Source organism: Anguilla rostrata, chromosome 19, assembly GCF_018555375.3.
Source record: "Anguilla rostrata isolate EN2019 chromosome 19, ASM1855537v3, whole genome shotgun sequence".
Classification (NCBI taxonomy): Eukaryota; Metazoa; Chordata; class Actinopteri; order Anguilliformes; family Anguillidae; genus Anguilla; species Anguilla rostrata.
This window is the reverse complement of record NC_057951.1, coordinates 15,475,978-15,492,328: the sequence shown is the minus strand read 5'-3', so window position 1 is coordinate 15,492,328 and position 16,351 is coordinate 15,475,978. Positions and strand designations below refer to the sequence as shown.

Below are 16,351 nucleotides of genomic sequence, written 5' to 3'. Positions count from 1 at the left end.
GCATGTGGAGCAGATGGCTGGCACATGCCTCGCGCATTAAATGGAGCGCGATCTCTGCAGCGTTGTGCTTTGATCCTCGGCGGCTTGTCTACAACACCAAGACGTAAAATACCGCAAGGGAAAGGATTCAGAATATTAAAGCAGAAACAAGAAGGGGCGCTCAGTTTAGCTGCCTTCAAAGAATCCGAGCACTCCGTTTTACACAGACTTTCGCTTGTTCTCCGTAGACCTTCCATTTTGGCGATACATGCGGGGGTGCACTATTAGCTATGCAGAATTTATATGGAATTGAAATATTGTTAGTTATGTAATGTAATAAATGATATTTCAGATCCACGTGAAAAACTTATTTACGGAAAGAAACCCACATAAAAGGTTCACATCTTCTACACTTTCACCCTTTGAGCTCGTACCCACATACTTAAGGTGCAGATGGCCAGAACCTACCATTAAAATTCTGCTAAAATATATAAGCCTATTTATTTAAGATATATATATATATACATATATATATATATATTTTTTTTTTTAAATATATAAGTATATTTCAAAAGAAAACAGATGGGAATGCCTATGTTAAAGGTTGTCTATTGAAGGTTATCTTGTTGTAGGCTCAAACAAGTAACTGCTTTTGCATCAGCGTTGAACATAAAATTAATTAAAAGTAAATCGACAGCAGTGTTTGCACATTTAGATTAATTATGTCCTTAGAACGCAACCTCTGCACGTGCCATAATCTTTTATCCGCTACCTAGTCTATCTACTTTTTGACCAATTAATCGACTGTGCGCATAAGATGCAAATTAAGTTTCACATTATGTTTAAAAGGCTAATACATTTTAACGAAATACAATTTAACAGAACATCTTAACTACCGCACAACCTCACATAAAACACAATCTTGTAGTGCAGTTTGTAGTCGTTTAAATCTAGCTTACTGTTCAGTTTTGCGCTATTCAATCATCTGGGGACGCACGAAACCACGGCTCTAACTTCATCATATTTAGGACAGTAATTTTGACTCCAGATGTCTCTCAGCAGAGAGAAATGAAACCCCTACCTGCTCCGTGGCTTGCCAGGTAAAGTTCACGTGGTGGATATTGACAGGAATGGCGGGCATCCTTTGCTGGGCTTTTCTGAAGTCGTGGGTGAAAGGGGCCATTTTGCCCTCCGACACTATCAAAATATCTTCCTCAAAACCTGTTGAATGAAACAACACCATAGATTTTACACACGACATCAGCACTAGCGCGAAAATAATCATTTTAGGCTGTTCAAACAAGAAGGAAGAGCCTTGACCCATGGCCACGTGAAAACACTCCACATACAATCGTCTACTGAAAATTGTATAAGCCTAAATTCCACACGTTTGCAAAAGGAATGCCATTCTGAAAGTCGACATTTAATGGCGTTCAGAAATGGCTCTTTTTACCAATTAGAACTCTGGCTTGGTTGGCATCGATCCACATGTACAAACTGCCTTGTTCCTGTGCAGCTTCTGTTATCAAACCCCCCAAAAGCAAAAGAAAATACGCTTTGAGCGGGGATAAAACAGGTGTCTCGGTAGCCATTTCACCAAGTCTGTCGAGAGTCGCGCAAAACAGAAAAGGTCGCGGCGCCTTTCTCAGCACTGTACTCCACGGGTCCCGTTGAGTGGGAAGAATGAAATGCCTGCGCGTGCAGCGCACTACTTGTACGGGGCTTTGTAGTGCCGTCTGACCACAGGGTGGCGCAGCGAAACTAACGTACAAATGCGTGCACTCAGTGGTTACACATACATAAGACTGCTTGTAGCAATGCTGGTCTTAATAGTATGTAATGGCAATCGTTAAACGTCCTAAAGGTAAATGTTCTCTATGTAGAAAATTTCAATTCTGATAATAGCCTATTCACTTTTGTAGAAACGTATTGACGGAGGGGGAAAATGTATTCCTTTGTTTTCATGTAAATGAGTCCAATTAAATGTGTTATCTTTTATTTAATCTATAATGAAGTATATTGCAAAATGCCTATGTTGACCTAAAAGTGTATTATGAAAGTGGGAATAATAAAAAAAACAAGTATGGTGTATAAAAACATTTGATGGACATTTGCCATATATAATACAAATATTTTATATTTAATATTGCACCCTTTATTGACTTACAGTGGTGAAGTGACAAGTAGTCTGAAAATCGTGAAAATAGCTGCTATGATTATTCTGAGATGTGTTCAGGTTTTAGGTCTTGGTGTTTCAAACACATTGACGAAGGAAACGGTGCCCGTTGTCCTCAGCTGAAGTACCGCTATGTACAAAAAGTATATGTGCAATTTGCTGTTTTGTACACTTTTGACATAACAATGCACGGCACTGATAAAACGTTTCTCTTTTAATTAATTATAAATGATGAATTTTAGTATTGAAGTATTTGATTCAAAAACACAGCATGCAGTTAGTACCAGTAAAACTACAGCGCGCTCTAGTCAAAGGTTTCGGCACTACATTGATTGCACGAGATTTCTGGTATGCTAATATACACACATTTCAACGAAACAATTTGAAGCTAAAATTTAAATCACATCGCATTGTGCCAACCAACACTGAATGGGTAGTGTCATTGGCAGTGAAGGACTAATGTCGGCTATATGATTAGAACACTGTTTTAGAGGGGACCAATTTTTGCTTGGATTAGTGATCAAAAATCCCTGCACGCACCGAACTCTTCTGAATTGTCTTGGAACTGAACTATACGCCCCCTTGTGACGAGAGCAGTTTCTGCAGCTATTACGACTTGACACCACACATAAGCTTTTAGACAAACTCGGTCCCGGGGACCTTCTATGTATGCTGGTTAAACAGTCCAATTTATTTATTTATTTATTCGGTCCTTTTGAAGTTTTTATATAACTGTTTTATATACACTCTTAAAATAATTGGTTTTATATAGAACCTTTAAGGGACCCTTTTTTTTCTAAGAGCGTAGCATAATAACCACAATATGAATATGGGAGTTTTATTTTCCATGGCATGCATACCTATTTCTGACTTCATGTGGCTTAAGAGAGTGAATAATCGCTATAAATATCAAAAGAACCAAAAATTAACAATTTGTTAAAATTGTAGGATTGCAATTGTGGTTGGAACGAAACGAAAACAAACATACACAGAGGGTCCCGAAGGACCGAGTAAGAATAGTACTTACACACTGAATCACATTCATGTCTCCAATAGCTTAATAGTGATCTGATAAAATGCATGCAGATTTTTCACATTACATCGCCCTCATGCAAGAAAAATGACAGATTAGGAGACGGAAAAGCATTTGAATTTTATAATTTGTATGTCATAATTCTGTTGACAGATTTTTTATGTTGCGATTTTTCTTGAATTACAGTAGTTTTCCAGGCTAAGAAGCGTGTAATTTAATTAAATTCACTGCGTGAGACTATTTTCAGACCATTCACCCCAGCCCGGGATAAACCTTCATCTGCATGCTTCTTTGACCTGCCAGATCCATTCCGTATTACGGTTTTGTAGTTTCTCTCAGATAAATCTAATAGGCCTATTCATTCAAACCATCCTGTTTAGATACGAGAGGAAAACAACATAAATAGAACAGTTTCTGTTCTAGAAAAAAAAAACAAAAAAAAAAAACAAACCGCAAACAAAACAAATACAAATTGTAAAGCGTCTTTGAGACCATGAAAAGCGCTATATAAAATAAATTTATTTTTATTATTATTGTTATTATTATTATTATTCATAATAGCATTTATTTATGAGCCAATATTTAACCACACGCAAATACTAAAGTAAACCATGGAGAGGCCTCACGCAGAATAATATATTTAACAGGATAGCAGCCTGGCTTATTGTTCAACGTGTGTAATATGTATTATTTTTCTAAAATATTAATTCGGAATACTGTGATGCTGATTTTCTCGGGAACGTGTTTGGCCGAGGGGGTAATGCAGCTTGCGCACTGAACCTCCCTCAACAGACAGTCTCGCCTGCGTGACTTGAGCGAACTAATTTCTTAATATCACTGTCTGGCTCTGATGCGTCATTTCCGCCCCAGCTCTGTGCGTGATTTTTTTTCATCGGGAAAAGATGGCGGCCGCACAGTTAACTGATGAAGAGCTTTTCTCAGAGTTAAAGCGCCTCGGGTTCACTCCCGGTCCGGTATCCGAGAACACACGGCCCGTTTATCTGAAAAAGCTCAAGAAGCTACGCGAGGATCAGCAGCGGCGGGGATCCAGGTCCGTAAAAACTCGCAACAGCAGCAGCATCAACAGCGGCGGTGGCAACAGAGCGGCGGGAGCTGCAGTGCTGGTGGCTAGGCCAGTCAGTAATGACGGCACGTATCTGGGACCCAGCAGGAGCCCGGGCGGCCGTCCGGCTCTGAACGAAAAGCGCTCCGTCGGAGTGAGCAAGTTTGTTTTGGGCTTCAGTTCTGACGAATCGGATGTTGAAAGCAACCAGAAGAAAGGAGGCCCGCAGCCCAGCAGCAGGAGGGACCACGGATCCGGACATCAGCAGCCGCCACTAAGGCCTATAGCAACACCCACAGCCGCTCGCAGGAGCCTGGGAGGCGGTGTGAGTAGCAGCAGCCGCACTAGTCCCTCCCTCGGTCTGTCGGAGGCGAGGAGAGGCGCCTTGGTGTCTCCTTGGTGGGCTGATCGGGAGAAACCGAGCAGTGGGGGGTCCCAACGTAACGAGGAAGTGGGAGGCGGTTGCGAGGAAACAGAGGAAGATGATTATGACGAGGAAGAAGCGGAAAGGGAGACTCGGGCTCTGAACGGCAGTGGAGCTTCCTACCCGCTGAACCGCAGCAAACTCGCGGACGATTATTCCGACTCGGAGGAGGAGGAAGAGGACGCGTCGCCGAAGGTAATCGGAAAGGGAAAGCTCGATCGGCGACTACCTTCCAGACGAAGCCAGTCGAAAGCGCTACCATCCTTCCTCAGCGGTGCCCGGGGGGCCCAGGAGGGAGAGGAGCGGCGAGGAGGTGCGTTTGGAGCAAATGACCAGCCGGCGGGAGACTTTCCGGAGGAGGAAGAGGACGACAGAAACGCGAGCACGGGCGAGTCGGTACTGAGCGGCGGCTTGCGGAGCCGCGGATACCCGTGGAGGTCGGCGATTATGCGCGAGAGCGTCGCGGATGGCGGTACCAGCGCCCCCCCTGCGTACAACAATAACCACGTCGACAGTGGGAACGGAGGCGGCGGCACCAGCGGCCGGTTCAGTATCGGCTTAAAACCACGGTTCTCTACATACAACAGCCTCCTGGCGGCTTACCCGTCCAATCACTCCAACCACGCGGGCCCGAACAATGCGTACGGCCAGGCCAGGCCGAAGCAGACCGTCGCGGTCCCAGAAGAGGAGCTGCTCCAGCAGTTTAAGAGAGAGGAGGTGTCGGCCACGGGCGGCTTTAGCGCGCACTATCTGTCCATGTTTCTGCTCACGGCAGCGTGCCTCTTCTTCCTGCTGCTCGGGCTCATGTACCTGCGAATGCGCGGATCCGGCGGATCGGATGAGGATGTCGTAAGTAAGTACCAGATCCCCGAAGTAACTGTACAGTTTATTAAATGTTTACTGTATGATGGAGCCCAGCGCACGAAAACAATACAGCATGGTTCTTGTGTTCTGAAACATTACTGTTAAAATGAACCCAAATCTGATTTTTAACATGTAATATGATTTGGCTCGATGTGGCTCTATGATGTCATGCTAGTTGCACTTGATCACAGACTTGGAGCCTCATGTGATTCCTGTCGTCCTTTAATATGTTGTAGTTGAGTGGTCTGTTCCAGTTCTGTGGGAATGGAAGAAGAAGGGGGGGGGGCAATGAAATGTGAGGAGTTTAACACAGAAAATGTGTTTCTAAATCTGCTTGCCTGGGGGGGGTTAGGGTTGGTGTGGTGTTCTCACCTGGCCTGAGTGTAAAGTCAGTTCACGCGTTTGCAGACGGGAAGTTGTGTCTGCAGACGTGAGGAGACGCGGTGAGCGGGTTCCTGTCCTGCGTTTTGCTCCTGCGCAGGGCGGCTGTTCAGTGTTCCCTTGCCGTGATGAAAGGACCTCGTTTGGTCTTTAGAGCTGTGCTGACCGTTTAAAGCTCTCCTTCCACGTTCTCTTTTGAAACTCTTGATTTGGGGGGAAGCAGATAATGTAATGTAATCTGAAAGTCCTGTTGGCAGCAGTTTGCGAGACAGAGGCTGATATTATCGTGAGGTTGTGGTTATTCAGTCTCATATCAACCGCCCCAAATCAGCAGCAGCCCAAACCATTCTCGCCTTGAAAGGGGGAGAAAAGAGCCACATTAAAATGTAAAATTTTATATTTATCTACGCATTGTAAATCGAGTACAGGCTAATGTTTAAAATGTTATTTAACGTTCGTCCCTGTTTTATCTGCGTCCCTATACCCAAATGTAAGTACAGTGACATCTGCTCTGAGTGAATTTACTTGTTGATATAAATGCATGTAGCTGCCTCTTGAGTAGGAGTTTATCCCCTGTGTTGGGGGGGGTGGGGTGTCTGTAGTTCCACCTCCACCAAGCGAAAGGTTCACAGGAACACAACCAGGGTGGAGCTGGTATGTCTGAATAGTGCTTGACGTAATACCCACAATGCAGCAGAGGAAGCCAAATCGCTCTGCGATAGGCCAACGCTGGAAGTGGCCTGGCATCGGGCCAGATGATTGGAGCTCACGAACGGCAGGAGAGTCCATGGTGTTCGCGCTAGCAGCTGTGAGACTGGGGGGGTGTTTCACAAGGCTGGGTTACTGAGGCTCACTGTGCTGCGTAAAACCCACAACAGCTCTTTTTACTCCAGTCCATGCTTCAGATCTGTGAGGGTTCCGGGTTTTACTCAGTGCAGTTATCCAGCTAACTCAGTAATCCAGCTAGCTCAGTAATCCAGCTAACTCAGTAATCCAACTAACTCAGTTATCCAGCTAACTCAGTAATCTGGCTAACTCAGTAATCTGGCTAACTCAGTAATCTGGCTAACTCAGTTATCCGGCTAACTCAGTAATCTGGCTAACTCAGTAATCCTGCTTTGTGAAACAGGGCCCAGGGGGTGTATGTTTGTGTGTCTGCATGGGTCTGTAGAGAGATGGTACTGGGGCGGAGAGGCTCAGTCTTGTTTATAATTAAAGTTCAGAACGCTGATGTGGTCTGGGCGGGGCTTCTCCTCTTATTAATAAATCCCCGCCAGTCAGTTAACCAGTGGCCAGGACCTGCCTTAGCAGTGACAGCAGTCCCGCTTGCGTCTCAGCGATCGATCAGACGGGGGGACAGAAGGGCTGGAAACGGTTCTGCCTGTCCCTCGGCGTGACCGCACGTGTGTGGAAATGTTCTGGAGTGGCTGTCTGCAGGACGTGAGGCTGAGAGACGGACTGGTGGAAAAACCCTGTAAAGTTCAGCGGAGTCTGCTGCACACTGAATGCACCCAGTGAATTAAACCAGCCCCTGGAACCCGGAGCAGTCCGCGGGTTAAAGACCTTGCTTACTGGTTCTTCTGCAGTTTAAGAGCGTATACTCAGCCAGTGTGACTGCTGCACACAGTAAAACATGTCAGGGTGAAGGATGGAGTTCCGGACTGCCTCTGTGTTAAAACGCTGGTGCTGGCAGGATCAGGTCACATGACTGCAGTTCTCGTGCACACGTCAGGGTGCTCACTAAGTTCTAACAGACATGGAGATGAACAATTAAATCTGTCTCCTCAAAACTGTGGAAGAGGTTTCCAGAGCAGCTTTGACTGAACAGAACTGAAGTTTAGTACCTGGGAGGAAGCTGGGGTCTGTACAGGCTAGTGTGGGAGGAAGGGACCCCCCCCCCCCGCAAACCGCAGGCCACATACAGACCTTCCAGTAGCACTCATTGGTGACTTCTTGTCAAAGAACTAATTTGATTGGACAATGACAGTAGAGGCAGAGCAGTATACCTGCAGAGCACTTTGTCCTGTATTGCTTACAGTTGAACACTCTTATCTTTGATTGGCTTGTTCTAATGGTGATGCTTGCTTGGGTCAATTTCAGGTTCGCACAGCAAATGAGTAAAAGTAATAATCAGAATGGTGGTGGTAATAATGATGTTAAATACAGAGTGAAGTATCACCCATATGAATGAACGGGATAAGGCAGCTAAAACGACTGATATGTCACGGAGACTCTGCGGCATAACAAATTCCTGGGATGAATGTTATCTCGCAATCACACACTCCACGTCCTGTCGGTATTGCATCTATCAGTGGAGTACACTTTGCACATCAGTTAGTTTTGGGCAGGGTCCAGAAGTGTGTGTGTGTGTGTCTGTGTGTGTGCGTGTATGCATGTGTGTGCATGCACAGGTGTGTGAGTGTGTAGGAGACTCTGACTCCAGTGTGAGGACAATGTCTGCATGCTCTGTGTTTCCTTCACAGTAGCCCTCAGTGAAAGGTCTTGATTTCAGTGCTGCTGTTCTCTCCAGAGACAGAGGCAGCGTTTCTGTTCATTCTCTAATGTCTTCTCTCTTCCAGTCAAGCAGCATCCCTTTGGCCCCGACTTTGACAGAGCTTATGTGAGTATGCTTCTCAATCACTTATCAAGTGAAGGCTGTTCCTCATTTTACTCACAAAGTGTTAAACAAATGGTGGTGTGTCATTTCACTACTTAAATGACTGCATTTCTCTACATGTTCTGAACACATTTTGTGTAATATGACCTCTGATTTTATTACAGGAAAGCAAAGAAAAAGACATGATTCTCAAGGTCCTGCTGCACCTGCACGACCATCTGGCTGTAATTGCTGGTAATTATGATTTATGTTAATTAAAGGTTTTTTAAAAAAAAGGTAAATTCTTCTCTTATATATTTTATACATGTATATGTTCTATTGTAAGAATTGATTTAATTCAGATTTGCCCTTTATCCCTTGAATATGAAGATAATCTTTACGTGTCTTGTATAATAATAGTTGGCCGGTGTGTATTGGTTCCTGCAGTGATTCAGTTGGAGGGTTTTGTTGGCAGTTGGGGGTTTTGTTGGCAGTTGGAGGGTTTGTTGGCAGTTGGGGGGTTTGTTGGCAGTTGGGGGGTTTGTTGGCAGTTGGAGGGTTTGTTGGCAGTTGGAGGGTTTGTTGACAGTTGGGGGGTTTGTTGGCAGTTGGGAGGTTTGTTGGCAGTTGGGGGGTTTGCAGTGTGTGATTTGTTTTACTGTCGTTTTACAGGCGAACATGACTGCGGGGACCACAGCCGCTACCCCAACAGAAGTCTTCTGGTCAGTGAGGCATCCGAGTACTTAATGGTATGTTTATCTTTATGACTCTTATTTTGACGTCTTACAGAAAGACTGACGGACTGTTTTTTGTTTTCCTGAAATGGTGATACGACATTTAGACGGGTCAAGTTTGCTAATTTTTTGTTTATTAATGACATTTTCACATTCTGGACTGGAGACTGTAGATATGGGGTTTGTACACTGCTTATGCGCAAGGGACGAGTGTGAGCTAATAGTTTCCTGTTTCAGCTGAAAGTGTGTGTTTCCTGTTTCAGCTGAAAGTGTGTGTTTCCTGTTTCAGCTGAAAGTGTGTGTTTCCTGTTTCAGCTGAAAGTGTGTGTGTTTCCTGTTTCAGCTGAAAGCGTGTGATTCCTGTTTCAGCTGAAAGCGTGTGTGTTTCCTGTTTCAGCTGAAAGCGTGTGTTTCCTGTTTCAGCTGAAAGCGTGTGTGTTTCCTGTTTCAGCTGAAAGTGTGTGTTTCCTGTTTCAGCTGAAAGTGTGTGTGTTTCCTGTTTCAGCTGAAAGTGTGTGTTTCCTGTTTCAGCTGAAAGTGTGTGTGTTTCCTGTTTCAGCTGAAAGTGTGTGTGTTTCCTGTTTCAGCTGAAAGTGTGTGTGTTTCCTGTTTCAGCTGAAAGTGTGTGTGTTTCCTGTTTCAGCTGAAAGTGTGTGTGTTTCCTGTTTCAGCTGAAAGTGTGTGTTTCCTGTTTCAGCTGAAAGTGTGTGTGTTTCCTGTTTCAGCTGAAAGTGTGTGTGTTCCCTGTTTCAGCTGAAAGTGTGTGTGTTTCCTGTTTCAGCTGAAAGTGTGTGTGTTCCCTGTTTCAGCTGAAAGTGTGTGTTTCCTGTTTCAGCTGAAAGTGTATGTGTTTCCTGTTTCAGCTGAAAGTGTGTGTTTCCTGTTTCAGCTGAAAGTGTGTGTGTTTCCTGTTTCAGCTGAAAGCGTGTGTTTCCTGTTTCAGCTGAAAGCGTGTGTGTTTCCTGTTTCAGCTGAAAGCGTGTGTGTTCCCTGTTTCAGCTCCATGGCCCAGAATACGAGGACTTCTTTGCCACGTCTCTGGAGTGGGTCATCAAATCCGGAGAGGACGTTGGCATCAGGTAAAGCGGATCCTAGCCAGTCCTGCGTGTATATGTGTCTGCGTGGCTCCTGATTGGTCTCTGGGGTGGTGGGAGGAGGCAGTGCTGCAGTGACGCTCTCTATTGGCCGGTTTCAGGTTGATTGGCAGAGACCCGGAGGAGCTGGTGATGGACTTCTCGGACGTCTCGCTCCTGGAGTCCACTCACCCCAAAATGTCCTTCATCTGCCGCTTCCGCCGGGCCTTCCTCACGGTCATCCACAGAATCCTGCTCGGCATGGCGGGTGAGTGGCGGGATCGCCGTGGAAACGCCGCGCCACTCCACAGAGCTGACTGGCGTGTGACACATGGCTGTGCAGTGTGTGGATTGGCCAGCTTACTGAGTGTGATGAGAATAGCTGTACAGCTGTAGTGCACCGCTGCTGTGTTACTGTCCCGGTGTTAAACTGTGAGCCGGGTCTCTGCAGGCGTGGCAGCAGTGCTGGGCCTGGCCTACTTCATGAAGTACCGCTGGAGGAAGGCGGAGGAGGAGACCAGACAGATGTACGACATGGTGGAGAGGATCATCGGTACTGCAGTCCCGTCGGTGTGGGGGGTGGGCCTGTAGTCCTGTCCTAGTCTGTGTGGGGTTTGGAGGCGTGTGGGGGGGTCTGTATGGGGGGGTTTATGGTCTGTGTGGGGGGGGGTTTATGGGCTGTGTGGGGGGGTGAGCAGCTGTGCTGTCTTTCCCTTGTAGACGTGCTGAGGAGCCACAGTGAGGCGTCTCAGGAGAACAGAGATCTGCAGCCCTACCTGCCCATCCCCCACGTGCGCGACTCCCTGGTGCATCCCCAGGAAAGGTGCGTCCAGCCTGCCCCCTGGGGGGCGGTAACGAGCCTGTCAGTGTGCTGGGGGGGGCTCTTACTCCCGCGATGAGTGCCCTGGGATCTTTAATGATCCGAACCGAAATTCGGGAGCTATGGTGAAACACGCCGTGCTCTTCCTCATTCCTCCGCAGGAAGAAGATGAAGAAGGTGTGGGAGAGGGCGGTGGCTTTCCTCTCTGCCAACGAATCGCGGATCCGCACCGAAACCCAGAGGGTGGGTGGGGCCGACTTCCTGGTCTGGAGGTGGATTCAGCCCTCGTTGCCCGGCGACAAGATGTCGGCCATCCCTTCCAAGGTCTGGCAGGGCAAAGGTGAGCCCCACCGTAACCGGCCTGTGCAGCACAGGTGTGCTCAGGACAGGTGTGCTCAGGACAGGTGTGCTTAGGACAGGTGTGCTCAGGACAGGTGTGCTCAGGACAGGCGTGCTCAGGGCAGGTGTGCTCAGGGCAGGTGTGCTCAGTACAGGTGTGCTCAGGGCAGGTGTGCTCAGCATAGGTGTGCTCAGGACAGGTGTGCTCAGTGCAGGTGTGCTCAGTGCAGGTGTGCTCAGTGCAGGTGTGCTCAGGGCAGGCGTGCTCAGGACAGGCGTGCTCAGGACAGGCGTGCTCAGGGCAGGTGTGCTCAGGATAGGTGTGCTCAGGACAGGTGTGCTCAGGACAGGTGTGCTCAGGATAGGTGTGCTCAGTACAGGTGTGCTCAGGGCAGGTGTGCTCAGGATAGGTGTGCTCAGGATAGGTGTGCTCAGGATAGGTGTGCTCAGTACAGGTGTGCTCAGGGCAGGTGTGCTCAGCACAGGTGTGCTCAGGGCAGGTGTGCTCAGTACAGGTGTGCTCAGGACAGGCTTGTGTCGCACTCGTGTAATGTGGAAGGCCAGGCGGACGATCGCTGTTTCCTTTTGTCAGCTTTCCCGCTGGACAGGAGGAACTCTCCACCCAACAGCCTGACCCCCTGTCTGAAGATCCGGAACATGTTCGACCCCATAATGTGAGTGTCTTCCTGCAGCCACAACACGTTGAAAGTATATATTAAAAATGAATATTACTTTGGAAATTTAAATGAAATCTTACAATTACATTAAGAGATTAAGAGGCCGTTATAAATCTGTTGCTGAAGCATTGTACAAAGATAAAGTCCTTTCTGAGTTTGCAGATCGGGTGTCATACCCTGCATGGGGACTCTGCTCCACAGGGAGGTGGGGGAGAACTGGCACCTGGCCATCCACGAGGCCATTCTGGAGAAGTGCAGCGACAACGACGGCATCGTCCATATCGCCGTCGACAAGAATTCTCGCGAGGTGGGACAGGAGATCATATTTTTGTGCTTTGCCGGGTTTTTCACATGACCGAAGGGCTTTAAGCAGAGATGGCAGTGTTTACAACAACAGGCCCAGAGTCCACTCGATTCCCTTCTCCCTTGTAACGTTGTTTGAGTGCACTGCTCTTAATTTTAAATGTCCATGTAGCATTGGAGTTTAATCTTGAAATTCTGTGTATACTGTCATTATGAAACAATATACTCAAGTTATGAAAAATGCATTGATTCCAACAAAAAGAGTTTTCACTGTGTGGAGTGCAGTCTGAGTGCTTAATGGACTGGTGATTGACAGGATGTAACCCCTCCCCCCACAGGGCTGTGTGTACGTCAAGTGTCTGTCTGCAGAGCACTCTGGGAAGGCTTTCAAAGCGCTCCACGGCTCCTGGTTTGATGGTAAAATTACTGCCGCTTTCCTGTTTTTAAAGCCAATTTCCTCAGTTTCTCATTCTCTAAGACATTAAGAAAGGGGGGAAAGATGAGTGCAGATCTGTCCTAGCGTCATAACACCACTCCTTTTCCCCGGGTGTCCCCAGGCAAGCTGGTGACGGTGAAGTACCTGCGCTTGGACCGGTACCACCAGCGCTTCCCGCAGGCTGATGGCTGCATTACACCCCTGAAGCCGTCCAGCAAACTCATGAACACCATGGCCCACCTCCGCCATCGCTCCAGCCCAGCCAGCAAGCTGGGCCCCTCCTGAGAGCGCCCCCTGCAGGGCTGGTGAGCGCATCGCCCTCTACCCTCGCCCCCCGACAAACTGCTCTTCCTGGGGCTGCTCAATTACAGATGTAAGGGTGGCGACTTGGGACACATTTCCCTTGATATTTTTTTATAAACGCAGAATTAAAAGGTGAATTTTCAGACCACTTGCCCACCTTGGGAGGGGTTATGGTTGGGGTGGGGGTGGGGTGCGGTGTTGGGGGGATAATGGAGGGGTGGGGGGACTGCAGCTTTTTTTGAGGGAGCTCTGACGTCTTGTTTCTTTGCTGGAGCAGTGGGACTCTGCTTTTTTAAAGTTAAAACCTTTTCTATATGGATCAGCAAGGAGACAAAAGACAGCCAGTCCCAATATCATATTTTTAAAGATGTACATGAAATAATACCCTGCTTCTTTTCAGTTATTCTTTTGGGTTTTGTTTTTTTGTTTAATGTGGCCCTTATGGAAATTTAAAAGAGTTCAGTGGGCCTGTACATTGAGTTGCTGCATGTGCTGGTTGAAGCATTGGCCTATTTAAACTTTGAATTGTAACATATGATGTGGATATTTATTTTCTGCACATGTTTGTGGTGATGTAATCCCTCTTATTTTTAGCTTTGGTTTAAACAAAGATGTGGTGCACGGAAACGAGATGGCCTGGTGTGCTGTAAATATAATATTTGCGGGGGGGGGGGTGATAGTATTGATGGCAGTTTCTCTGTTTGGAAATGTCTGTGTAATCGAGCTCTCCATTCTTACCCGTGCGCAAATAATCACACTCCACTGCATCTGTACTGAGAGGGTAAAGGCTCTACCGTGGAAGGAAGTGGGAGACTGCGGGTGATTTTGGTTGCGTTTAGCGTTGGGGGGGTGGGTGCTGGTGTGTGATGCAGTCGATGACAGTGACATGGACGGCCAATCGGCTGCTGTTCCGTTCAGACCTGCACTCCGATACGTTCTGTGGACTGTCAGTCACCTGAAAAACGCCTCCTGGTTTGAGCTCGGTGTATACGACAGACTACCGGGTCACCTCTCGATTTTAAACCATTAAACCTGTTTTGTTCAAAAAGGAAAATGATCAGTGAACCCCCCACCCCCTGCCTCCTGGAACATCTGCTGGTACATTTCAGCATTTGTATCTTTGCAGGATATGGGACTTCTTTAAAAAAAAAAAAAAAGAAAGAAAGAAGAGAAGGTAATGAACGTGTGTGAATGTTAGGTTCTGTGGTTTCTGGGCACAGTCTCTGTCTTTTTTATTTCTAAATGGACCTCTCAGTCACATGATCACTCTGTGTGTGTCCAGGATGTATTTTTTGTTAGTTCTTCCACTACAGCAGCCAGTGTCTCAAGGTTATGCCAGCGGCTGTGTGCTCAGCTCAGATCCCCACGGCAACACAATGCTTGAAGCTCAGATCCCCATGGCAACACAATGCTGAAGCTCAGATCCCCACGTAAACGCAGTGCTGAAGCTCAGATCCCCACGGCAACGCTATGCTGAAGCTCACATCCCCACGGCAACGCTATGCTGAAGCTCACATCCCCACGGCAACGCTATGCTGAAGCTCAGATCCCCACGGAAACGCAGTGCTGAAGCTCAGATCCCCATGGCAACACAATGCTGAAGCTCACATCCCCACGGCAAAGCTATGCTGAAGCTCAGATCCCCATGGCAACGCAGTGCTGAAGCTCACATCCCCACGGCAACGCTATGCTGAAGCTCACATCCCCACGGCAACGCTATGCTGAAGCTCACATCCCCACGGCAACGCTATGCTGAAGCTCAGATCCCCACGGAAACGCAGTGCTGAAGCTCAGATCCCCATGGCAACACAATGCTGAAGCTCACATCCCCACGGCAACGCTATGCTGAAGCTCAGATCCCCATGGCAACGCAGTGCTGAAGCTCACATCCCCACGGCAACACAATGCTGAAGCTCAGATCCCCACGGCAACGCAGTGCTGAAGCTCCGATCCCCACGGCAACACAATGCTGAAGCTCAGATCCCCATGGCAACACAATGCTGAAGAGCAGATCCCCATGGCAGCACAATGCTGAAGCTCAGATCCCCATGGCAACGCAGTGCCGAAGCTCAGATCCCCACGGCAACGCTATGCCGAAGCTGACGCTCACATTCTGACAGTTTATCTCATTATGGTGCTCGGTGTTTGTCTGGTCTGATCCACAAACATACATCATCACTTTTTTGGGTTGTTTTTTTTGCATTTGTAAATTGATGATCATAAGTGAGATGATTTGAGGGAACAGGGGTCGTACTCTGACGAATAAGCTGACGTTTGTGTTTCATAAGTGAAATGTGTCCTACTTTACCCTCATGGAGGTCCTGTCCTATATGAGTAACAGATGTTTGAGTGTGTTTGAGATATTTGACATAGACCATATATATTTATCAAATAAGCTTAAAGTCACAGGACCATCAAATACCTTCTTTTCCTTTTTTGAAAATGCAGAGTATTTCCAGCATAGCATTGTGCTAACTGTGCACATATTAAATCATTACAAAACTGATGCGCACACTTCCTGCAGAATATAACCTGATCGTGCCTTAAGTTTGTGCATTTTTTGTTTATTTTTGTTTTTAATTGATAGCACCACATTTCTTGAGAATGTAATTTGGGTTTATAACGTGTCCGAAAGGTTTAAACTTTGAATCCGTTGTATTAAATTGCACAGCTGATGTAATGATAAAAAAGTGACAGAAGCATCACAGCCGGAGATCTTTGCGGTATGTTGTGTGCATCGCGGTAATGTTTATATTTTTGTATACGTTTCGGCCCGGCTCGAAGCACCTGGATTTTTTAAAGCCCTTTTTGCAGGAGTGAATGTATCATTAGTCAGTGTGGCACTTCTCAAAGGTGGCGCTGGAGTCTGGCTGCACTCTTCTCCCCTTCTGGTGTATTTTCTGTAAACGCTGTACATTTATATAATTGTAATACGTCCTATTATGCAGCCTGTTTTTCATTATAAAGAAACATCTTAAGTTGACCAATATTCATCCCTCCCTGCAAGACAGAGGGGAAGGTGTACAAATATCCAGACATTTAAAGAAAAATTCAGATGTTTTAATGTAATTTGTCACTTGTCTTGTTAAAACGGCTCTAATTAAAAGGTTTATTAGGGGTTTTTAATTTTGAGTCGTCATTTGCCCCCCC

The 16,351-nt window shown here is 46.8% G+C and overlaps 2 protein-coding genes across 4 annotated transcripts in view; one reads left to right on the top strand and one right to left on the bottom strand.

Annotated features, from left to right (window-relative positions):
* wif1 (wnt inhibitory factor 1) overlaps positions 1–2,038 on the bottom strand; it is a 13,367-nt gene extending 11,329 nt beyond the window's left edge. For both annotated transcript variants that reach the window (XR_010327471.1, XM_064319354.1), the window contains exons 1-2: positions 1,433–2,038; positions 1,061–1,200 (exon numbers count right to left, since the gene is read on the bottom strand). Coding sequence is in view for 1 of the 2 variants with exons in the window: in XM_064319354.1 (XP_064175424.1) it covers positions 1,061–1,200; positions 1,433–1,571 (279 nt within the window). In the remaining variant the exon portion in view is untranslated. The remainder of the gene's footprint in view (positions 1–1,060; positions 1,201–1,432) is intronic.
* Positions 2,039–4,042: 2,004 nt separating this feature from the next.
* On the top strand, positions 4,043–16,327 carry lemd3 (LEM domain containing 3). Of its 2 annotated transcripts, XR_010327468.1 has the most exons (14): positions 4,043–5,528; positions 8,500–8,540; positions 8,702–8,771; positions 9,189–9,265; positions 10,250–10,329; positions 10,446–10,591; positions 10,775–10,876; positions 11,044–11,146; positions 11,305–11,483; positions 12,075–12,156; positions 12,361–12,466; positions 12,801–12,879; positions 13,020–14,547; positions 14,766–16,327. XR_010327468.1 is itself a non-coding variant. In XM_064319342.1 (13 exons), the coding sequence occupies exons 1-13, from the start codon at positions 4,091–4,093 to the stop codon at positions 13,181–13,183; spliced, it is 2,667 nt and encodes an 888-aa protein (XP_064175412.1). In that variant the 5' UTR covers positions 4,043–4,090; the 3' UTR covers positions 13,184–16,327. The 2 variants fall into 2 exon arrangements, 1 of the variants encoding a protein (XP_064175412.1); XM_064319342.1 differs by having other exon boundaries at positions 13,020–16,327.
* Positions 16,328–16,351: the final 24 nt, after the last annotated feature.

What these genes read in the sequence shown, in the direction of transcription:
- lemd3 (XM_064319342.1), top strand. Translation starts at nt 4,091, where the DNA reads ATGGCGGCCGCACAGTTAACTGATGAAGAGCTTTTCTCAGAGTTAAAG. An exon ending in AGGCATCCGAGTACTTAATG is followed by an intron (nt 9,266 to 10,249) that starts GTATGTTTATCT and finishes TCCCTGTTTCAG; the next exon opens with CTCCATGGCCCAGAATACGA. An exon ending in CCACGGCTCCTGGTTTGATG is followed by an intron (nt 12,880 to 13,019) that starts GTAAAATTACTG and finishes GGGTGTCCCCAG; the next exon opens with GCAAGCTGGTGACGGTGAAG.